Source organism: Pteropus alecto, unplaced genomic scaffold (genome assembly GCF_000325575.1).
Source record: "Pteropus alecto unplaced genomic scaffold, ASM32557v1 scaffold76, whole genome shotgun sequence".
Taxonomy (NCBI): domain Eukaryota; kingdom Metazoa; phylum Chordata; class Mammalia; order Chiroptera; family Pteropodidae; genus Pteropus; species Pteropus alecto.
The window spans coordinates 30913244-30937178 of record NW_006443138.1 but is presented as its reverse complement, the minus strand read 5'-3'; the positions used below and the strand labels follow the sequence as shown (position 1 = coordinate 30937178).

At 46.2% G+C, this 23935-nt stretch overlaps 1 protein-coding gene across 1 annotated transcript in view; it reads right to left on the bottom strand.

Moving 5' to 3' along the window:
• Positions 1-2258: 2258 nt before the first annotated feature.
• Positions 2259-23935, bottom strand: part of IL17RA (interleukin 17 receptor A) — a 22423-nt gene continuing 746 nt past the window's right edge. Inside the window, exons 2-14 of the mRNA XM_025040996.1 lie at positions 22830-22844; positions 15256-15280; positions 14309-14455; positions 13335-13447; positions 11955-12081; positions 10296-10343; positions 10038-10201; positions 9234-9317; positions 8707-8808; position 8634; positions 7611-7712; positions 5722-5763; positions 2259-5126 (exon numbers count right to left, since the gene is read on the bottom strand). Of these exons, the coding sequence (XP_024896764.1) occupies positions 3619-5126; positions 5722-5763; positions 7611-7712; position 8634; positions 8707-8808; positions 9234-9317; positions 10038-10201; positions 10296-10343; positions 11955-12081; positions 13335-13447; positions 14309-14455; positions 15256-15280; positions 22830-22844 (2478 nt within the window). The 3' untranslated portion in view covers positions 2259-3618. The remainder of the gene's footprint in view (positions 5127-5721; positions 5764-7610; positions 7713-8633; positions 8635-8706; positions 8809-9233; positions 9318-10037; positions 10202-10295; positions 10344-11954; positions 12082-13334; positions 13448-14308; positions 14456-15255; positions 15281-22829; positions 22845-23935) is intronic.

The following is a 23935-nucleotide window of genomic DNA, read 5'->3' as shown; positions in this document are numbered from 1 at the left end:
AGACAAGCAACTGGAAGCCTAAGAGAGAGAACTTGACTTAAGTCACTCGGCTGGCGAGAAGTGGAGCCCGGGGCCCAGACTTGTGTTAACTGTCATCAGCCTCTTTTTAAGGAAACTCTCCAACACACCCGACTTGAGGCCCAGGGCTGGTGCTGGAACACCAGCTCTGCATTTTACTCTGAGTTCAAGCATACATGGGCCCCTACTGTCTTGCAGAGCCTGGGGCAGACCGTGTCTTGTGGCCCTTCACTGGCAAGTCTTCTCAGGAGGTACTGGAACAGAACAGGGCTGGCTCTCCCCTTATTTAAGAAGAACATCAATTGCAGAGCCTAAAGGCCACAGAATGAAAATCGCCCATTGCACTGTAAGTACAGCTTCTCCCATGTGCCCTATTTAATATTCAAAGATCAGCGAAAAAAAGTAAAATCCATCATATTCTGGCATCTAGAGATCCCAGCTCAAACTACTGAATAAATGTTTAAATGACTGAACAAAGCCACTCAAAACCTAAACACTGCTGAGGACCTTCCTGCAGAAAAGAGAAACTGGTTTAAAATCAAAGTTGTAAACAGTTCTGTTATCAAGTAATGTCTAGATCACCTGCCATTTAATCATGCCCTGCACCCCCCGCCCCTTTTTTTCCCCTGACTAGGATCAAGATAGCAGATAGGCAAAACTCGTGGAAATCCACCCAGGAGTTGGAGGCTTGCACTGGCCACTAGTCACAGGCTACTACTCTGGGTGTTTTGGTCACGCATTGACTCTGGGTCCTTCTGCCCACGTTGAGCCACCTCTGCTGCACTCTATTCAGGAGCAGGGCCAGAGAAGTGGGAAAGCCACAGCTTGGAGGACATCTGTTCTTGGAGGGCTCTTCTGGGCAAAGCAGGATTTTATTAGCCACGGTTCAGAATAATAAAGACCTGGCTCGCTTTATACATGCTCCTGAAACTCTTGGCATTTGGCTGATGGCAGACACTCCCTCAGGCTGACAGAATTTCCAGCACTTATGGTGACCAGTGTGAGACTGGGGGCCCTAACGAAGGGGAAGTGACGTGGGACCAACAAAGGAATGGTATTAAAGAGAGAGCCGAGAAGACCTGGGGAACTTTACAATTCTGTTTATATATGACATGTCCACACAACAGATAAATCCATAGATGGAAAGGTTGGTGGTTGCCTGGGGACAGAGAAGTTAGAGGGCTTGGTGATGATGATTAAGGAGTGCTGGGTTTCTTTTCGGGGAAAGAAAATGTTCTAAAATAGATTATGTTGACGATTGCTAAACTCTGAACTCCTAAAAGCCATTGAACTGCACAGGGTCAACTGCGAATTGTAGGTATGTGAATTATAGCTCAATAAAGCTGTTAGGAAAAAAGCAGCAGCTTCGGAGATAAAAGGGTCATAGTGGACAATGCCAATTGAAGACATATGGCCTCAAAGACCAGCAAAGCTAGAATTCAAGGTTTGTGGGGAATGCAATTTAAATGCAAGTGTGTTTCTGGGCACCAGAACTACGCTGGTTTAGGCCGCTCTGCTGCCAGGTAGGGAGCCCTGGCTCCTGCAAGGTAGAGTCCACTATGCTACTCCACACTCTGGACATTTAATATGCACTTATTGGAAGCTAGGTAGATGTCATCGAGAGCTTAGTAGGCATCTGGACACAATGATGCTCACCTCGAGTTACTGAAGATGGACTCCGAGAGGCTGATGACTAGGAGGCTTCAGTTCCTTTTCTACCTGTCTTAGTCTGTGCAGGCTGCTATATAATACCTGACTGAGCAGTTTATATACAGCAGACGTTTATTTCTCAGTTCTGGAGGCTGGGAAGTCCAAGATTAGTGTGCAGGCAGATTCAGTCTGGTGGGAGCTTGCTTCCTGGTTCACAGATGACTATCTTGCTATGTCCTCACATGGCAGGAGAGTGGAGGGAACTCTCTGGGGTCTCTTTTATAAGAGCGCTAATCTCATTCATGAAGCTCCACCCTCATGACCTAATCACCTTCCAAAGGCTCTACCTCTAATGGCACCATCTTGGGGAGTAGATGTCAACCTAAAAGTTTTGAGGAAACACAGACATGCCATCCATAGCACTCCCTCACCTGGTCTCTTGATGCTGTTGGCATGGGTCTGGACTACACACCATCTGGGACTTAGGCCTTTGATGGTCCTGCTGCTACTTGGCAAAATCACACAAGAACTCTACAACTAGGAACTTCTTGACCTATGATAACATATGACTTACAATAACTACCAGGAAATTCTTACAGTTAACAAATTTATTCATTCTTTTACTGACAATCCTTTTCATGCTTAAGTATGCATGTGTGCATGCACACACACATGTACATCTGTGATATCTGGTTTCCCATCACATTTCAGAATCCTCTCCTCCTTGCTGAAACTTGGGGCAATAGTTAATGACTCAAGTATAGGTGCTGAAGAACCCTCAGCTCCAAGGACAGATGGTATCCCAGCATGCTCTTCCAGGAACAACTTTGAATACTGGGACTTAGCATCTCTTCTCAAATGCTGTTTTTGAACCTCAGACCTTTAAGTACAGAGTGGCGTACCTTCCTCTTCCCTTCCTCACTGCCACTGCACTCCCACCATGCCACCTGTCTTCCCACCCGGCTATGGGCCCTCCATATCTCATACTCAATTCACTTTGCCATTGGACCCCAGCATGGAGCTGAGGGCTCCCAGCTTCCAATGCTTCCCAGCCGGCAGCCCCAGAAGCATCCTTAGCCATAGCTCTCCCACCGACTGCCTGCCAAAATGTGAACTTGAGGTTTCAGACTTATCTCCCTGCTGGATGCTGTTTAGTTTCACATCATAGATGTCTACTCTGTCTCTTTCCAAAATAATCTGAGGTGGCTTCCAGGTATGTGTGGCTCTCAGCCTGCTCCTCTGCAGGGCATTCAATTTGTCCCAGGCCTTCAGGCTGATGTCCCAACTCCCAGCCTGGGCTCTGGTTACCGCTCCATCACATCTCTCATACCTCCCTCCTTCCTCTCCAGGTTCAACTTGCAGTTTGCTGATGGGCCCAGGTCCCACTCACCTCCCAGCCCTTACCCCATACGCTCGCTGCTCCCTTTCCCAGGACTGGTGCCTTCTCCAACCACAATCTCTTGGCCCAGGAAACTAGTTTCTCCTTCGGCTCATACAGCAACTGTCCAGGAATTTCTCCCTGGGCCAGGTGCACCTTCTGTGTTTCATAGCCTTGGGCAGGCCTCTGGTCAGCCTTGACATTGTGCGTGACTGTCCTTCTCTTTGCTAATCTGTCGTTCTCACTAGATGTTAAGCTCCTTGGTGGCCAGGGCCAATGCCAGGTGTAAAATCAATGTTGAATGAATGAATGGATGAACAAATGAATGAATGATGGAAACTCAAAGACACAGCCACTAGCTCCTGGTAATGGGCTGTAGATTTTTGTGGGGATGGAAGATGACTGGATGGTCGCAGAAAGAAAAATTAAAGGGGATGCCCAGGCATCAGAATCAAGATGTCTACATTTTAAAGGTATCATTTCGCACATGAATATATACTCATTTACAGACACACGTGTATACCCATGCATATACACACCCTCTTCTCACAACGCTCTGGGTCTGGGAGGACCTACATGACCGGCCTCTCTGGCTCCATGCTGTCCCAGCCAGAGTTCTTCTGAAGCTCTTGGAAAAAAAGTTGTCGCTGGAGGCTTCTCAGGCTCTCCAGGGCCTCAGGGGAGAGTGGCTCAGACAACTTTCCCAGGTCCTGCTTTTCTTCTTCTTCCTCCATTTCCGTAAGTCCATCGGGGGGCTGTGGGGAGCTTCTGGAGATATAACCCTGGTCGGACTGCACCGACTGCCGCTGCTCCTCCTCGTAGGGTGAGCATGGGTCTTTGAGGGCCACCACAGGTCTCTTCCATCCCTCCTGGGCCTGGCAGCTGAGACTCTGCTGGAAGAGTGAGAGCATCAAGCCTTCGAGCTGCTCCCTTACGTCCTCTGGGAGGTGGTCGGGTGATGCCACTGGAGTGCTGCAGAGAGGTGAGTCCTCTGAGTCCAAGGGGAGGAAGAGGACACTATTCCGCCCAGGGCCACGGCCCTCGAGCAGTGGGCAGGCCTCACCTCCATCCACGACAGCCAACCGGCTGGCTGGGCTGCTCCCCCCATCATGAGGGACGGGTTCCAAAGCCTGAGTGGGAGGGACTGACTCCACTGGGAGCACAGCGGTTTGGAGGATCGGGGCTGCCAGCTGCTCTTGGGGCTGAAGCTGAGCTTGCAGCCTTGCCACGCCCCCTCCTTCCTCAGCGAGGAGCAGATCTACCACCAGGTGGCCCTCTGGGGCAGGCTCCCGCAACAGGGGCTTCTGCTTCACCATCCCTCTTCCTGGTGACAGCAGTGGCTCTTCCAATATCTCTTCATCCAGGGACTCGAGGTCCTGGTCATCTGCCGAGCAGAGGTTCTCGCGCTCAAACCAATTAGGGCACTGAGTCTGCCACTCCCGGAATCTCTCCACAGCTTCCTTGAGCTGCCAGCCGCTGGGGCTCTGCAAGTAGTTCTCCCCCGTGAGCTCCCCAACGCGGTGCATCCGGCCGGGTTCAAACATCTCCAGGTCCTGGATCCGGAAGTAAACCTCCTCAAATTTGTACATGAGTGGGTACCTGGAAGTGATATTGAAGAGGTCGGGGATATCGCTTTCACTGCTGATGTCACTGAAGTAGCAGACGATGTAGGTGCCAAAGCAGGCTGGCTTCTTGAAGTCTGGGAGGATCATGTTCATGGCTGCTGTGAAAAGGTCCCCAGCGGGTTTCCTGTGGTCACATCGAAGCTGGATGGCAGGCTCCTCCCAGCCGAGGATGGCCTGCCACTTGGCTTGGGTGCCTCGGGAACACAGGATGATGATCTTGGAGTTGCTCTCTACCATTTCCTGCTTCTGGCGTCCCACCCAGGTCATGACGCCCACCTCTGAGATGACCTGCTCCTCCAGCAGGTCAAGGGCCACTTCGGTGCCACAAACAGTGAGCAAGAACTGGGCGAACTTTAGGACCACTTCCACGTAGAGGGGGTGGTCAGCAGAGTAGACGATCCAGACCTTCCTGGGCTTTAGGGGAGGGGGCATCAGGCCAGCAGTGGGCAGGACATCTGGGGGAAACAAGAGAAGCCAAGCCCGTAAGTTCAGGTGTGTGTCTGCGCTGACCTTCATTTCACACCTCAGGCTGAGCGGAGGGACCAGGCAGAGCTTGGCTCCTTAGCCTAAGAAATGTAACTGAGGCCTTGGACAAGCCGAATGTTGCTGTTTCACCTGTTTTGGCTGCTTGGAAAAAAATCACAGTCTGGTATGTTCTGGGAAAAAGAATCTAATCTCTCTGTCTTATATTTCTAGCTGGCCTTTAGCCTATACTTTAATTATTTTAATTAAAAAGAAACAAAGGCACAAAGGCCTGCCTATAGAACAGAGATGTCTATTATAGGGAGGACGTGTTTTCACAAAATATGGTACCTGGTCACTTTTTCCTTGTCCAAGTGATTTAAAAAAACATTACCCTGGCTTTGCCATTTGAGGTGTCCTCTGTGTGGGGATATAGAAGGCGGGCCCTCTAAAAGTGACGTCTCCTGAAGGGAATCAGGAGGTAAACTGCAGTAGGGACACCACCCATGTTCTCAGGAGAACCCTCTATCACGCCCACGAACACAAACACACACCAAACCCAGCCCACCCATGCCATGACATACTGACCTGTGTCTCTAGTGTCATTGCCATATTTTTCATGATGAGACCCTGAAAAGAAACAGAAAACATTGGAGCGGCTCTTTTGGAAGAGAAATAGAAACCAGCTCACAGGGGCGTCTGAGGGGAGGGCGGCCCCACCCGAGAAAGGGCAACTGATAAGGGACGGCAGCCTGAGGCAGCGGTTATTAGATGCTTGTGGGCCTTCGCAGGTGGACCGTGCTGTGTGGAATTGCTCCGATGTGAATCCTGGTTGGCCATGATGAAGTGTGAGATCTGGGAAAGTTATTAACATTTCAGAAACTCAGTTTCTTCCCCCATAAAATGGGTCTGTAGTGGGGGATTAAACGAGACTGAATGTGAAGTGCCCGGCACATCGCACGTACTTGGCTGGAGTCACAAGTATCCTGTGGCACTGACCCAGCCAGAACCTCCAAACTGGGGGTTCCCCTCTGGTCCCTCATTCCAGTTCTGGTCCCCCCTCCCCAGTTTGGCCACCCCCAAGGAGACCCACACTTGAGGAAAAGCCCTTCCCCAGAGGTGTCCTTGCAGGAGGCATAAATCTTACAACACGTCTCCAGAAGCAGCCTCTACTGGGTGTGCTTACATTTCCTCCTGCTATTTCTGAGGTGAAAAAGGGAAACCAACACACTTGAGCAGCTGCTCCCCTTAAGATGCAATGAAGGAAACTCCTCGGTGACACAGCCGGGAGGAAAAGAAGCCATGGGTGGCCAAGGAAGACACTTAGAGCCTTCATTCAAATCCCACCCTTTGGGCTTTTCTCCGGAACTCTCAAAAGTCAGCTAAATGACGAGTGAGGTTTCTTTCCTGTCCCTTCCTTCATCCTGTGGTGGGGGCACTTTAGGAAAGCTCTGAAGGGCAACAGCAAAATGAAACAAGAAGCCTCCCTGACATCTACAGAGAGCTTGAAAGTTTATGAAGCACTCACAGAGACCTTAACTCATTTGACCCTCCCTATAATCCTGATGAGCCTTCTATGTGTGGAAATGGCTCCCTGGATCGCTGAAGGAGCCCAGGGTCCTGGAGGGGCAGGAAAAGCCGCACGCCCCTAACCTGAGGACTCATATTCTCTCCTGCTTAGCGGGAGGGCTACTGTGGAGATGGCAAACTCATAGTTATTAACTCGCTAATGAGCACCTTCCTTGCTGTATCCTTTAATCCTCACAGCCCTGAGAGGAAGGCATTGTGACCCCATTTGCCAGAAAAGACAGTCAAATCTATGGTTTGTTAGCAACTTGCCTGACTGCAAATCAGTAAGGCAGAGCTGGGGTGCACAGCCCTGTGCTCTGGGTCCCCAGAGACTTCTCTACCACATCATGCTGTCCCTTGTCATGCTACTCTCCCTGACCTCAGGGGTACAAGTCTGGGGGCTGCAGGATGGGGTCGCTCAGGTTGTCCCGCCTGCCCGGCTGATCATGTCTGATGCAGGGAAACACCACCCTTGCTCTTTCCAACCTGGTAATTGTCATAAAGTTAATTTTAATATCAATGAATGTAATTGTGGCTAACATATATTACGCAAATATCATGTGCCAGGCTCTATGCTAAGAATTCATAAGCATTATCTTATGTAATCTTTACGATTATTTTATGATGTGGGTCTCATTATAATTTCCATTTTACAAAAGAAGAACCCGAGACTCAGAGAATTGAGTAATTTGCCCAGGTATAAGTGGTGGAGCTGGTATTTGAGCTCAGAGTAGCCTACTGCAGCCTCTGAGTTCTTAACAAGAGACAAAGTCTGTACTAAATTTGAGATTGAAAGGTGCCTTCTGAGCACAGCCTTCCAGAGACTGGAGTGGGATGGGGGACACAGGAAGAGAGAGAGGAGCAGAGGGGAAAACTCCAGGACCCACCCCACAGAGCCTGCCCCTTACCAGATAGCCTCCAGGTCATGCAGAGGATCAGCAGGATGACAGAGCCAACCAGAAGGACAGAGATGATCGTGATGAACCCGTACACCCACAGGGGTATGGAGTCTGTGGTGAGCAGAACAGCATGAGTGATGTGGCCAGGAGGCCTGCTATGCCAGCCCTGAGGTCCCCCAGCCTAGGCTGGCCTCTCCGGCCTGTACCATGACATGCTGGTGATCTCACCCACCCCTGAGTGAGTCTCTTGGTTCAGCTTTGTGTGCCCGGCCTACACAAGGCCCAGTCAAGGACTTCTCATGTGGCCCCTGAAGAATGTCCCCACGGGACTCCTGCAGCCCACTATGGGAAGGAGTGTTGGGCTTACCTGCAATCAAGTCTGCAATGAGAACAAAGAAAAAGAGTATTTTTAATTATTAGCAGTAATCACAAAACCGTCACTGACATCCGCTGAGGGCCTGCTAACGGCCCTGGCCCTGCACAGAGCTCCTTAGATATAGGTTAAACTTGCTGAAACCATCTATGAAACACCTGAGTTGCTGGTCTACTAAACGATGTCTCCCACCTCCACGCAAACCTGGGAGGCCCGGATTTGCGTTCTGGCCAGTGCAACATCTGCTGCTTTCTGCTCAGCTCTGACTGCAGTCACATGTTAGGCTGCAGATGGCTTCTGAACAGGCTCTGCCACTTCCTTGGTATGTGATCTTGGACAAGTTACATAACAGCTCTGTGCCTCAGTTTCTTTATCTCTGAACCTGGGGGAGGGAGTCTTCACTTCTTAGTACTATGATTTACAACTTGTGAGGATTATAAACAATGACATGTTAAAGCACTTCATTCTGTCCAGGGTATGTAACTAACTCTATGACAATAACAATTCCCATTTTTCTGGTCACAGCATTTGCGGATCAGAAAGATTAAGTACTTTGTCCAAGGCTACATGAAAGGCAATCAGGAGTTTGACTCAGGAGAGTGTCTCCCTAAAGCACACACCGCGGGCCTGTATAACTCCAAGTTAAACTCTGCCCCCACCCTTAGGACCAAGTCAGGGTTCAGGTCATGCTGTTGACCTTTATCCACTCTTATCCCGAATATGCCCCAGGACAGGCATTTGCTTCCTATCTGAAGTACCTGGAAGTTTTGGACAGGGGACCATCACGGAATGTCTGTGGCAGTCATTCAGACAGCTGCTGAAGAAGGGCTGGATCTGTGAGAGCAGAGAAGAGCAGGGAAGAAAGGGACCCCGAGATACTGGTGGACATGGAGCCCCCACTGCTGCTTTCCTGCCAGCAGAGTAACAGACCTGGCTGGCTGCTCCAGGATCTCCACGTGGCTGTTAGGCAGACCACCCATCATTGAGAGGGGGTCGAAGGAGCCTTGCCCCGGTGCGGCGGCCGGGAGAGCAGGGCTAGAGAAGGCAGAGACCATCATTGAGAGGGGGTCGAAGGAGCCTTGCCCCGGGTGCGGCGGCCGGGAGAACAGGTGCCTTACCAGGCAGGGAGTCCCAACTGCTGTTGGGTCCTTGGAGAGAGTGCCGGTACACCAGCCACCCTCCTTCCATCCCTTGCCCATCTAGCAGAAATGCCCACCTGTGCATGTTCTCTCACACCTGGTTACATAACACTCACCCACCTGTACTCGATGGTGGCAGCACCACTTAAAGTTCGGTAGGGTGAGCGTGACGTTGGACCGCTGGTGGAAATCCTCTTGTGTGGGCTGAAGAGAGAGGAGAGGATGGGTGAAGCTAGCTGGACAGGAGCTGGCCGCGGTGTTACAGGAAGCTGATGACAACCTTCCCCACCCCTGTCAGTGTGCCCGCAGGAAGGCCACCAGGAGAAGCACCTTTCAGGTTTCTGCCCTAGGAAGACTAGCATACCAGGTGTGTTGTTAACTCATAAACACAGCTAGTGACTGGTATTTCCCTCTTTGCTTTGGCTGCGGGGGATCACCAGGACAAATCTGTGCTTACACCCAGCAGTGTGGCACACATTTTCTGTGCTCATTACACCCGGGCTTCATTTTACCACCTCATCTTTATTTTCCCTCTGTCTTCATTTCCACATTTAAAAAAATCTTCTAATCTTTTTGAAATAAGTGAAGTTAACAAAGCAGAGCAAAAGGAGAACAGGGAGAATGTGGTGGAGGGAAGGACAAAAAGGAAGGGGGTGGTGGGCAGGGCAGGGACCAACTATATTCTATGAACTACAGACTGTAAGAACAAAAGGAAACCTCAACCACAGAATCGACTCTGTATTAACGACATACCAAGAGGAAGGAAAAAAGAGCAAAGCAGCAGCCCTGGATTGGAACTTACTAAGCACAGCACTGAGTGTTGGGCTTCTGGCAACATAGCTGTTAGGATCAGAAGGAGAGGCTGAAGGCCTGGAGAGGTGGCTCTGAGCTCTGTTTGAGGGGCTAAGAGCGGCAGAAAGTTACCATGGGTATATCCATAACGTGCTTGAAACATGTCTGGTTCTCTGTGCGTGGGAAACTCTCCAGCAGGATCTGGTAATGGGCAGATTCATTCCACAGGGTGAAGTTGACCCGTAGCTGGTGGGCTTCCGGAGTGTCCACGGTGATGTTAGGCTGCCACAGGCTGCCTGCCCAGGGTACAGACACAGGCTGGGAGTGAGGAGAGGGCGTGTGTGTGCAACCAGGTAAAGCGCCCCTGGTGAGGCTGCCAGCCGCAGTTACCTGAGCTCACACATGGCGTGGTTATCCTCATCTCGGGGTTCTCGCAGTCTGCAGACCCAGAAAAGAAATGAAACCATTAAGCCTCTGCCTTAGAAAGTTTGCTGTTCCAGACTGCTGACACCAGGGATAACAACCTTTTCTTTTTGGGGAGACTGTTCAAGGATGGCCCCTTCAAAGCAAGCCCCAGGACTGGATCATGGCCACTGGTCACAGGTCCCACAGCATTGGGGTGGACCTGGTTGTGTCACCCTACTCTCTTAGGGAACCCTCTAGATTCAAGTGTATTTCTCCTGAGTTTGCTTTGTGTGACCAAAGAACCTTGGTCCACTCCAGTTCCTTCTCTCCCTACTGCAGCTTCTTTTCCAGGATTGCCTCTGCCTTTCTATAATGAGAGAACTTTGTTCTCTGCTCCTCCGTGGAGTGTGCCATCATCGGTAGTTTGATTCAGCAGGTCTGGGGTGGGTTCTGAGAATCTCTTTTTCTAACAAGTTCCTAGGTAACTTGATGAGGCTGCTGGTGTGGCAACTACCTCAAGGACTACTCCCCCACATATACCTTCTTGATCCCCTTCCCCAATTTCCTTGACTATAACGTTTTTATATTGGTTTAAGAAGCCTTGTGACAGATATGAATTGCCGTAAGTGACAAGGACTAAGGCAGTCTACTTTAGGGACAGGGAAGGGGTCTGGGGAGATTCACTCATTCAACAAGTGCTCATGGAGCTTTCAATATGTGTCGGGTACCGTTTTAGGCACTGGAGATTCAGTGGTGAATAAGATAGAGTCCCTGTTGTCCAGGGATTACATTCTAGTAGAAGAGATGAATAAAAACAAACAGCATAATGTCACAAATATAACAATATAATATCAGGAAGTGATGAGTAAGATGAAGAAAAATAAAGTAGTGGAAGCGGATAGTGTGTGTGTGTGGGGGGGGGCGGGGGGCGGGGATGCTCCAGAGATAAAGAAGGTCATCATCATCTTTAACAAGCATTTCCCGATTACCTACTACAGGAAAGGAAATTTGTGAGGTTCTAGTGATTGCACAAATAGGTATAAGACCCAGACTCTGTCCTCAAGGGGACTGATGTTCCAAATGCAGCTGGCTTCAAACAATGAGAACAGAGAAAGAGAAGGTGCACACACATTGAATGCTGTTTTAAAAGATAAACCTGGCAGTATTCATAGGCAGGATGGCTTAGTAGGGAAGAGGAAATGGTATCATACATAGGACGGTGTTAAGATAAATGCAGGTAGGATGTGGGATAAAAGTGAAGAACAAGGTGATGGAAGTTGGGATGAGGCTGGGAGCAGGGGTTATAACTCTTCCAAGAGTGGCTTGTCTTCCTCATACTTTCTGGGCAGGAAGTGTGCTTCTCTGGACAGAGGGAGAGACTCTGGTTCCCATAAAACTCCTGGGGCTTTGGGCCAATATCCACCATTTGTGCCAACAGAGAACAGGCTCTGCCTTCAGGGAGTAGAGGCTGCAGCCACACACCAGAGAGCTCCCTATCCTTGGCATCTGTTTGTTCTGTGGGTACCACATGCTGACAACGGTAGCCACTGTCCAGCTGAGCAGGGATGCTGATGTCTGGGCCACCTGCTGCTTTCTTTTACAGAGCCACGTGGTGAAGGGAAGGGCTTGGTAGGGCACTCTTACCAGGCACGAGGAAGTTCATGGACTGGTGGTTTGGGTCTCCATCAGGGATGGGCTTGGGCAGGTGGTGAACGGTCACCTCATATTTCTGGCCAGGTTCTACCACAAAGTGACTGAAGGTAAAATGCCACTGTAGAGAAGGGAGGAAGGGGAGGCTGGCACACTTCTCACTCAGCTATACCCAAAGAAGCCCACCCTACTCGGCCCTAAAAGATCAGTCAAAATAAGAAGAAACCACCACTACAACAAGATCCAAAATCAGAGGCTTCTGTATCTTTGCTCTTTTGTTTCCTTTGATCTTTCCTGCCTATTTAGAAAAACCCATATCTGGCCTCATGAGTATAGGGTTGTATGCAAGAGAATCTGGGGGAAGGCACAAAAGTCCTCCTCCCCTATCAGCCCTCTCAAAGTGCAGAATGATGGTGTAAGGGAGCCGAGCCAGAGGACTTGGGGTTACTGGAGAGCTGGCACACAACAGGCAGCTAAAAACTACTTGTTAAATGACTCTTCCTCCTTAAATGGGAAAGCCAGGGATCTCTTGAGAATGTTCTGGAGCACAAAAGTGCAGAGGGTTGTCTGGAGAGAGATCCCCAGCCACCCTGGGCTGGCATGTTCCTTTGTTGCAGAGATGACAGAAAGTGTGGGGAGATATTTTCTGAATGGTGCAGAAGACAGATATGGACTCCAACTCCTATTCTAATTACTCTGCTCATTTACTTTGAGCAGGGTGGAGTCCTTGGCTTCTAAATATCTAGGCACTTGGTCATCACCATCCACCTAGCAGTCAAGTTTGGAGGCCCTAATTAAACACGGGAGAATGGAATCTGCCTTTGCTGCCTGTGTTTGTGGGAGATCTGCAAATGGCCACTTTTTGCAGATTTAAAGTAGCAGTTTTCGAACTGGAGCTTACATCAGAATCACCAGAGGGCTTGTTAAGAGATTGCTGGGCTCATCCCAGAGCTTTTGATTCAGCAGGTCTGGGGTGGGGCCCTAGAATCTGCATTTCTAACAAGTTCCCAGGTGATAGGGACCACACTTTGAGAACCATTGCTTTAAACAAAGTAAATGAGAATGAACAATTTACCATCTGGTTATGAGCAACAAAAGGAGCTGAAATTGCTGCAGAACTCATTTGGTTGTACCCCACCCACTGCAGTTCTCTAGTCTAGGCAAAGCTGCTCCTTTCTGGAGGCAGGGCCCAGATTAATCTCAGGTACAAACACAGATGACAGGAAGCAGGGCTGGGGAAGTCCTCTCCCCATTCAACTTTCTTTATAATGACTAGCTAGAGAAGTTGGAAGGAAATGCAGGGGTAGGCACATCTAAGAAGTTTTCAAAAACATGTTCTGCTCCTCATGATCATCATAGGAGCTGGATTCTTACCCGCTTGTGGTGACTCTGCAGTCTGGAGAGAAACTCAAACTTGACACACAAACGCTCATTGGTGTTCAGCTGGAGGACAGATAACTCTGCACCCTCCAGGTAGAGGATGCTGGCTGAAGGTGAGACAGTGGAGAGGAGACACAGATGCAGATCAATGAGACAAACTGCTGGGTGTGTCACCTCCCTGTTGGTTATGCTTGCTCACTCTTAAAAAAACATCTGTCTGTCTTACCCAACCCTCCATTTCCTGTTCCTCCCAGCTTACTCTTGGAACTAAGTTAGCCTCCTACCCTGTAGACAGTTACGTCCCAGCTGGACAAGGACAAGTGACAATTTATACTGGGCTAGAAGCAAAGGCTATGCAAATTTGTGGCTAGAGCATGGGCAACAAAGCATGGCTGTCTAACTCTGCCATTCCCACCATCCTTGAAGAGGTTGCAATAGCAGTAGGAGCTGGGGACCTACAAAGAGAACCCTCCGATCCCCTCCCCCAGGCCCTGATCACAAACCGGGGCTGGTTCTTATTATCCCTGATCTTCTCAATTCTGTAGTATAACCCCCTACCTCTAAAAGATTTGGAAGATGTTGTTTTAAGAAACGACAGCCCCAAATTAAGGGAAAAAGCAAGCTGGCAACTGTGTTACCGTCTTTCCAGTAAATATTCGATACTGCAGTCACAGAATTAACCATTTGACATTTTTTTCCCCTTGGGTGATAAAAGTTTTTAGGCTGAAAGAAGGCTTTTCACGAAAGATGGTAGAATGAGAACATATCATGGGCTAACATCTAAAACACTGAAGAAGTATTCACTGCATGAAATGGTGGATCCTCTCAGCACTGAATTTGGGCCCTCATGTCTGAGCACAGCTCTGGGAACCCAGTTCTGAATCTGATGGGAGAGCCAGAGGCTCTAGTTTATGGGTTCACTTGGAGGTGGGTAGAATCCCACAGGGCCCAATGACATGCCCACTCACCATCTGTCTGCAGTGTCCATTTGATTTGAACCACAGGGACGTGGTCTCCATGCTGGGTGTGGGCAAAGTGCAGCCGCACCTGGACATCTTTTGGGGATGAAGGAGTCAGGTTTCGAGGGTGGATCCAGCTGTCATCCAAGCAGTTACCTGGTAGCCAGGATAGAAGCAAAAATCAGAGATTTTCATGTTCTGTAAGAAACTGAAGAAACTGCAAGAAACTAAAGCATGCAAGCAAGATGCCCGGCAGTGAGTCCAGAGAGCTGGATCTTAAACAGTCAGAGGCCTGTGATCTTAGGCAGAATTCTCCCCTTCCCTGTCCTACCCCATCTTTTCTCATGCTTGTCTGGGGTCACTGCAAAGCTCTGAAGTCTAAAAGCCATTTCAGGAGAGAAGACAAAGCACACAACTTGGTTTTGAGATGAAGCAATGGTTGGAAATGGGGGCAGAGGAAGGATGGGGTAGAATTGCTTTACTTTTATACGTCAGAGTCCCCAGTTAGCACAGAAACTTGAAATATGTGCCTCCTTCTTGAATTAAAACACAAAATGAAATCAACGCCACAGATATCTCTCACTTTACAGAGACAAGCTCTGGCAAATCAAGTTGGATTACAGACCCACTGGGGAAGCACCCAAGAGGATACTCTTAAAATTCAAAGGACAGTTCTGCTTCGACTTCCTGACCTTTGCACAATGAACAGTCTTGATAGGAAGCACAGGTGTGCACACGCAAGGCTTTCAAGGACAACTCCTGCTTCCTGACCTTTGCACAATGAACAGTCTTGATAGGAAGCACAGGTGTGCACACGCAAGGCTTTCAAGGACAACTCCTGCTGAAGGTTGTAGCCCTCGCCTTAAACCAGGAGAAGAATGGCAGCTCTTCTCTCAGGGATCAGCACGAGGTTGGCACTTTATTAACAAAGCGACAAGAACAAAAAAATGACTTACTATTCTTGACTATGCAGTTTAGTCCCTGTAGGAAAAAAGAAGGAAGTAATTACAGCTGTGAAAGAAGTTTAATTCACAAGCCAGGTTCTGGACTTTCCTTTGGCTTGTTCTCAAGAATGAAACACACACAGCTATCCCTTCTCACTTTTGGGGGCCAGTCTCGGGGAGGGGAGCCATATCCTCCCCACACTTTTCTCATCCTGCCCAACTGAGGAGAAATAGGTTAAAAAGTGGGTATAACGGATGGCAAAACGGAACTAGTGTTTTCTGAGTAACCATTATGAGTGGGGAACCTTCTGACTTTAAAAGACACTGACAGGCTTCTGCTAGGGTGCGCTGGTGAAAAGTCCTCTAAATCTTTTGAGGCTTCCAATCTTCGGTCTGAAAACAGTGCTGCCAGAGGTGGGAATAAAAGCTCCACTCCCTGTTACAGAAATGTCACTAAGTCCCTACAAACTCCTTGGGGTAGATGTGCCAGACGCTGTTCTGGGTGATTTACACATATTGTCTCAAGAATCCTCATAATACACTTAGGATTAAATGTCCTTACCTTCATTTCATAGATGAGGAAACTGAACCACAAATGTTATATTAAATTGCCTCCCACTTTAGCAATATGTGTTAACTCTAACCCAGAGGAGATCTGGAGGGCCGAATTTAGAAGACCCAGTTACAAACATTTTTAGGGAAATGTAATCACTGGGCTTAAGTCTGGCCAGCTGCTCCTACTTTGGAAAACATGCACACACTCCTGGAATCAAGTTGCCTCAAGACACCTAACACTGCCAAGCCTTGATTTCTTCAATTACAAAATCAGAATAAACACAATATCAACTTTACAGTGTTGTTTAGGATTAAATGATATAAACAGAAATAAAGATGTTGGGACAGGGTGTGGGCTCATAGTGATGGTGGTGTGTGTGTGTGTTACAGACTTCTAATAAGTCTATCACAAAAATTTCAAACAATGGGAATGTATTCATGTACTAGTTATACAATTAAGTGAAAGAAATAATAAATGCTCCCACTGTTAAACAGGAAGCTTACTAGAAGCCCTACGAGAATTATTATGAGGAATTTTGTTGCCTGCTAAATGAGACAATATTTGCCCAGTGTCTGGCACATAACGGCTGCTTTTTAATTATTGGCTCCTTTTCTTTAGAGCCTGGCGTATAACAAGTGCTCAATAAATGGAAGCTATTATTATACAGGACGACCTCCACACAGACATGGCAGTGGAGCAAGGGTGAACTTAGGCTCAGGTGTTTCCAGTTATCTTAACCCATAAAGCAAACCAAACTCATATGTGGGCGGGCAGAAGTCTGATGTTGAAGCAGACCAGAAATGTGACTTTAAGGGCAACAGAGAGGTTTGGTATATGCGTGTATACAGGGCTCTGGGGAAGAGGGAGGCAGGGCTAAAGAATGGGAGGAAGACCAGTTTGCTCAGAAAGCAGATGAAGGGATATCTTCCTCAAGCATACTCCTGAAGTGATTCTAAGCTTGTCATTTCATCCATAGCCTACCCTTCTGGGACACCAGCTCATAAGCCCTTAGGGTCCAGACTTTCTGTATCCTGTTCAGGTCCTTAGGATTAATTCTCACCTACTGGTCCCAGGGCCATCACAGCCCTGAGAGACATTCCTCACATGTTCAGCAAGTTGCCTCTGCTCTCTAACAAGTGTCACTCTGTTTCTTGAATGGTGAGATTAACTTCCTTGAATGTTTTATTTCTCCTCCCACTTGAGACTCTTAGAACTGGGGCATAGAGGACAAGAATCTGGTTCTTTCACCTTGAGATGGCGAACTCTTCTAGAAAAGGCAAACAGATACCCACTTTGATGACTCCCTACCATCCACTGGTAGCTACTAAAACCCACTGCAAGATGGATGCACATAATGAAAGGCTCTAGTCTTCATGTAGACTGAGGAAGTGGAAGGGTTTGAAAACGCATTCGGTTAGCTGATTAACAACGATGCCAGTGGGTCTCCTCCAATCCTGTGATTGATAGAAATAGCTTGGTATTTAGTATTGTTTTTTGTCTTGGTTTCTGATAGTCATTGTTGTACATAAATATTCTCCTTTTACTATTTTGCTTGAAGTTTTTATTATTAAAAACAGTTCCTGAACCTTACCAAATACCTCTCCAGCATTTATTAACATAACTTTGTAGATTTTCTCCTTTATTAATGTAATGAATTATGCTGATTTGCTGATAATGGGCCAACTTTGCACTCCTGAAATAAATCCTACTTGATTATGGTGCATTATTCTTTTGCTAATCTACTGAATTTGCTAATTTTTATGCAGACTTGTTTGCATTTATATTCATAACTGAGATTGGTGTGTAGTTTTCTTTTTTTGTACACGACTTATCTAGTTTTCGAATTAAGCTTTGCTAGCTTTGAAAAATAGCTTTCTCTTTTTCTGTGGTATTGAATGCCCATTAATAGGGCATGGCTGAATAAAATGAGATCTAATTTAAATTTCAGTGTCCACCAAAACCAAAATGGTTGAAAGGACTGCTATCTACTATGGAATATTATGCAAATATTAAAGAGAATTAGTTACGTAGATATCTATTGACCTGGAGTAATGGCCGAAATGTGTTAATGAACGAGAGAAACAAGCTGCAAAGAACTTTTTATCATATGATTCAATTTTCTATGGAAATAAGTGATGAAAAAAACCTTCCCTGTATATTTATATATGCTTGAATTACATATCTATATATGTAATTGTATGAGCATATAAAAACACATGGAAAGATATATATCAGAATGTTAACACACTGGTTACTGGGGGTGAAGGGATGGAAGAGATGGAGAGAGGGAAGATAAGGGGGAAAGGATATAAACGAAACAGAAAAATATGCATACAAGTGAAATAAAGAAAAAAAATTCCATTAGAAGTCATGGAATGTTGACCACATATGCATATTATCTTCTCCCCCTTCCCTAACCACATGAAAGTTATAGGAAAGAGAAAATTTTTATATCTACTCAAAGATAAAGAAGAAACATCAGTAGACAATATGAACAAATTTTTTAAAGATGAAGTAGAAGGAAGAGTGGGCAACTGGCTCAGCCTGAGGAGAGGAACTTCAATTTGAGCACTGAGAAAGGAGATGCTGACAAGAAAGGGGCTATAGGCTCATTAGCACCCTTTCATGAATCAGGTCTTAAAGACAGTAGGCCCTTGGGAAGTAGTAAAGCAAAGGGGTACAGGGGTGGGGACATGGGAAAGTCTACAGATGGGATTTGGGGAACCTTAGCCTCTGTGTCCCTGCTCTGATCTCAGAATGCTGGCAGCCAAGCCTAGAGAAAAGATCTGTCCAGATTTGGACATCTGAGAGTCAACTAATAGGCCATGTTCACCACAAGCCTAATCTCTATGTTAACACAATGATTGATAAGCTGTATCTACACGAAGAATTCAATCAGCTCTTTAGATCTCATTCATAAAATATTCTCAGACAGCCAGATATTTGAGAGAGGTTTTCTGTATAAAAAATAGATCAAAAACAAATAAAAAAAATGTTCTTGGAGGAAATAAAACAATGCTGCAAAAGAATAAAACTAAAACAAACAAAATTATAATAGTTTCAAAGAGATGAGAGGACACTCTGACAAGGACAGGATACTGAGGAAAAAATGAGCAAGCAGAGACTAAAAATGGACCTTGAAAATAAAAATTTCATTGAAGGGCTGGATTATAAAACTCAGGAAATTTCTCTGAATGTAGAACAAATACAAACAAAAATAGGAGAGAAAAAATGTGAGAATATTAGAGAATTCAGGAAGTACAAGGTATGATTAACTGAATTTCTGAAGAAGATTACAGAGAAAACAGAGGGGAAGAAATTATTTTAAAAGATTCTAGAACTAAAGGATACATATTTCCAAATTTAAAGTTCCACTGAATAGCCAACAAATGAAAAAAAGACCCATACCAAGGCCTAACATCATGAAACTTTTGGAATACCAGGAATAAAAAGAAGATCCTGTTTCCAGATAGAAAAAAAAAAAAAAATAGGTCCCATACAAATAGATAAGAATCAGAATAGTGATGGCACTCGTACTATTTGCTAGAAGGCAACAAAGCAAATAATTTCAAAATTCTGAGAAATTACCTTTAACCTAAGATTTTTATACCTAGCCAAATCCAAATCCTTAAAAAAGTGTGAGGGTAAAATAAAGGCATTTTTTTCAGACATATAATGACTTGAAAAAGAGATCTCATACACACACACACACATTCCCTCATACCTTCATACCTTTTCCTAGGACACTGCAGGACGATATGCTCCAGCAAAATGAGGGAGTGAACCTCTGAGAAGGAAGGCACAGGATCCAGGACATGGGAGTTGTAAACAAGACAGTATATCTAATATGACAGTTGTGCCACAGGCTAGAGAGTAATCAGTCCAGATTGGAGCTGAGAACAAAGGGCTCCAAGAGAGAGTTCTCTAGGGGAAGGGGGGATGAAATTGATGGAATATCCGATATTGGGAGGGGGGGAACAATGAATCTGACAGAAAAAAACTAAAACTAGTTACATGGAAAATTATGGAAGTAAAGAATTAAAGCAATTATCATCTTCAAGGGGAAAAGAAATTATACCAAAAAAGAAATATAATCAAAAGTACACATACTTGCCTCATCAGTTAAAATTATTTGCTTGTTATCATATAAACATTGACTATTGATTTAACTAAAAGTTGTTATATAACTGCAATGGGAAGACTGGGAGGAGAAGCAGTGGGAGAAGGGTAATATAAGACATTTAGACTTTCATCTATTATAAGTCAATAGATAATATCTAAAACTGACAAATCAAGAATAACAGTATATTTAGAAAGCCGGAGACAAATGCCAGAATAACTGAAAGAAATATAAGTGATTATCTTTGGGGAACAAGTTTAGAGAGTGGTGAGGGGTGGGACAGGGACCCACTCTTTTTTGTTTTAAATATCTTAGTACTATTTTTAAAGGATTACCATATATTACCTTGATATAAATTAATAAAAGGTAGAATTTTATCTATAATGTTACTCCAAACAAATGAAAGGACTGAAAAGTGAGATAAACAAATGAAAATATTAATTTGTTTAGGGGAAGGAATAGTCGACTTTTTTCCTTTATAATTTAATTTTTATATAGAATTTATGTTAACGTAATGTTTTTAATAACGTAAAATATGCAGTCAGGGTTTTTGGACACTACTAAGACAGATCTTGTTTTATTCCTCTCCAACCAATCATCCCTAATTTCTCTACTTCAAATGTTCATTTTTTAAAAATAGTAGGATCAGAATATTTGAGCTACCTACTTGTGAATGGCATTATGTTAGGCTCCCTACAGAAATCCAAGAGGGAGAATGTTTGCAATAATGAAGATGACAATGGCAGCAGCTAATATTTATCGAACTCTTCTTTTGTGCCAGGAATCATGCCAAGCATTTTATACACATATCCCACTTAATCTTTATAACAGTCCTCTGAGTAAGTATGATTATCTCATTTTACTTATGAGAAAACTGAGGCACAGGCAGGTCAGCTAAGTTGCCCAAGGTCCCATAGAGCCTACACTCAGGCCCATGCAGCTTTGTTTCAGAACCCATCCATGCTTCTACTCACTGCTGTACTGCCTCTCTAAATTAAAAAGAAAAAAAAAGAGAATACTTACAACAGGTGGGCCAATATTCTTTATCCATAGTGGTGAAAATTAAAAGGAAGAAATAAAAGACTGTATTTACTCTGTGCATTCAATGGCCACTACCAAGTGCTAGGTAAAGAGAAGTAAGTTCTGAAGTCCAAGGCAGAGCCCTGCTTTGATTCTCAGCTCAGCACTCACTTGTGGTATGACATTGGGCCAGTCACCTAGACTCTCTAACACAGGTGGATCATGGCAGCCTGGCAGGTTGCTGTGAGCACTGAATGAAATTATACATACTAACCCTTGGCACGATGTCTGCACAAAGCTGTCAGTAAATGTTAGTGCCCTTGCACTTTCCAATGTCACAGCCCACGTGGTCTGGCACTTTCACACATCTAGAATTTTATTTGCTCTCCCCATAATCCTGTTAGGTGAGGATCATCTCTTTTTATAAACAAAGACACTGGCTCAAAGCAGTAGAGTGACTGACCAGGGCTGCAGAGTGGGTGCCAGGAGAACCCCGGTCTTCTTACTCAGCCAGTGTCCTCTCTCCTGCACCGCATCACTCTGGTTTCTATTTGATGCTACAGTCTCTAGATGGAAGGCTAGCCTGCCAGGAGCAATAAGAAGTCAGGTATGATGGCTAAGGAACCTGTTAACTTTGCTGGTCCCATAGCCTCAATGACCTCAGCCCTGATTGCCCAAATGCCTGTATATACCATCCAAGACTGCACGGAATACAACTTTTTACACTCTGGAAGAATGGCTTGGCTGAAAACAGCTTCTGGCAACCAAAAGATAAGGGTTAAAGGAAACACTTGTTTTACCATAAGTCAAAACCACGAGTGCTCAGGGCAAAAACAAAAAAAAAAAAGAATTTCTAATGTCATATACATCCTGTCTGAAAAATTGTGTTAACACTCACACTGACCAACTCTCGGTCACTGTCTTTCTTTGTGGGCCTTCCTCTGGGTTGGCAGTCAAGGGAAATCTTATTAAAGCCCAGGCAAGGGAGGCCAACATAAAGACTGTCCAGGGAACTGCAATTACTTATGGTTTCTCCAGTATTGATTCCTGTGGGGAACTCAAAGTCATCCAGGTTTTGAAGTATTAAACCCAGGCAGCCAGAAAGAGGGCTATGCCTGCTTTCAGTTTATTATTGCCTTTCAAGCAGAGCTAACCATTCATTCATCATTCACTTATTTCTGTGTTCTTTTATTCCACAAATATTTATCAAGCCTCTACATTTTGTGTTTGTAGCATTGGACTAGTAACAGAATAGGCACGCAGAAAGCTCTTCTCTGTCTTACGAGAGGTACTGAGAGCTAAATCTAACTGGACTTTGGACAGACAGTTATAGTCTGGAAAGTGGTATGGGACTTTGGACAGACAGTTATAGTCTGGAAAGTGGTATGGGCCCACTTTAAGATGGCTCACCAGCCCTCTGAGGAAACCCAGGCACAGGAAGCCTAAAATGCCCAAGATTGCAGAGACGGTAAGTGGTGAGATCAGGATACAAACCCAGGTCTTCTGAAGTCAAGTTTGTGGTTTTCCCTCTTCTCACTCACTATATGGGGTTGCATCCACTAAAACATCAGTGGAGGGAGAGAAATCTGAAGGGTGTGGTTTCTTTTTAAAGAGACTAGTTAATGAAGCAGGGAAGCTGTTTGTCATGGAGATGAGTTGTCTGTGAGTAAGGTTTTAAGCAGAAGCAGTGGGAAGAAGAGCGAGCTTGGAGATCGCAGATAAATCTGGCCAATAAGCATCTCTCCTCAGCCCTCTCTGGAATCATGCTGTGGCCCTGCTCCAGACTTCCAGAAGTTTCCCACTGAGCAATTAAAGTCAAATGCTTTTAGCCCAGCACTCACTCCTTTCCACAGGGGAATCGCTACCTCCCCCTTTAGCTTCTTCTCTCACTTTCCGGCCACACACCTTATCCTGCCCACTCAAGGGTTGTGGCTCAGCGCCTCTCTTCGCCAGGTAGAATGCTCAACAACTCTGTCTTTGAAGCTTCTACCACCCATCAGGGCTGCCTAAATGTCTTCTCTGCCACTAAGAACACCCCAGCTGGAAGTAATTTTTTCCCCGTGTAATTCTGCATATTCACTGATTGTACAAAGTGCACTTCTTTCAGGTAAACCTTGCACCACGGTTACCACCTTCAAGCCTTTTCCTTCATGGAGGATTTAAGTCCCTTAGACATTAGGGTTTCTTTATAATTTCAGTTCCCAGCAACAGTACCTTGTATTTTGCAAGCACCTGGCAAGTGGCAATCAAAATGTGAACTCGCAATCCTGCACAGTAGAACAGTTCTATACCAAGTCTGCGGGAAGGATCTGCTGAGCATATGTCCCCTCCTTTGCCCAATAGTGGGAATCAGAAGGACATTTCTCAACTCATTAGCATTAATTTTTTTCCTCTGCTAAGTAGGCATTCCCCCTCTACCCTCTTTTGGTAAATTCTCTACAAAATTAGATAAGGAGAAATATCTCTAGGGTTGTTTCACATCCTCTGATTCAGAAACTGAGCATTATTGCTCAGGATAAGTAGTGACGGTGGCAGGAAGGCTGCTGAGGAAACTAGAGATAAAGTGGAAGAGGGGAGTGCTTAGAGGAGAGAAGTTGTGGAGGCGGGCACAGTAATTTGCTGTTTCTTTTTTTCCCCTTTAAGATGGTCTTCCACAACAGGGCCACTACCCGGAGGGTGGGTGTGTCACTTCCTGTGCGCACAGCGCGGGTATTGACAGATGGCAAACCCGCCGAGTAGTGGAAGTAGTGGTGGTGGAGGGCGCTGGCACCGAGTTGGCCCGAGTCCTCTAGCTGCCACCAGCCACCCTCCGCACAACTGCCCCTGGAAGGTTACAGGCCACGTCTCACCGGAGGCTCCGCCCCTGGGCCCCGCAGGCCACCCCGGCTCGTACGCACCGTTCTACGGCCGCAGGGTTCTCCCTTCCCCTGGGGACTGGGCTGAGACCCGCTGGGGACACCACCCTTTAATCTCGCTGCTGCAGGCTTGTCGGGCTC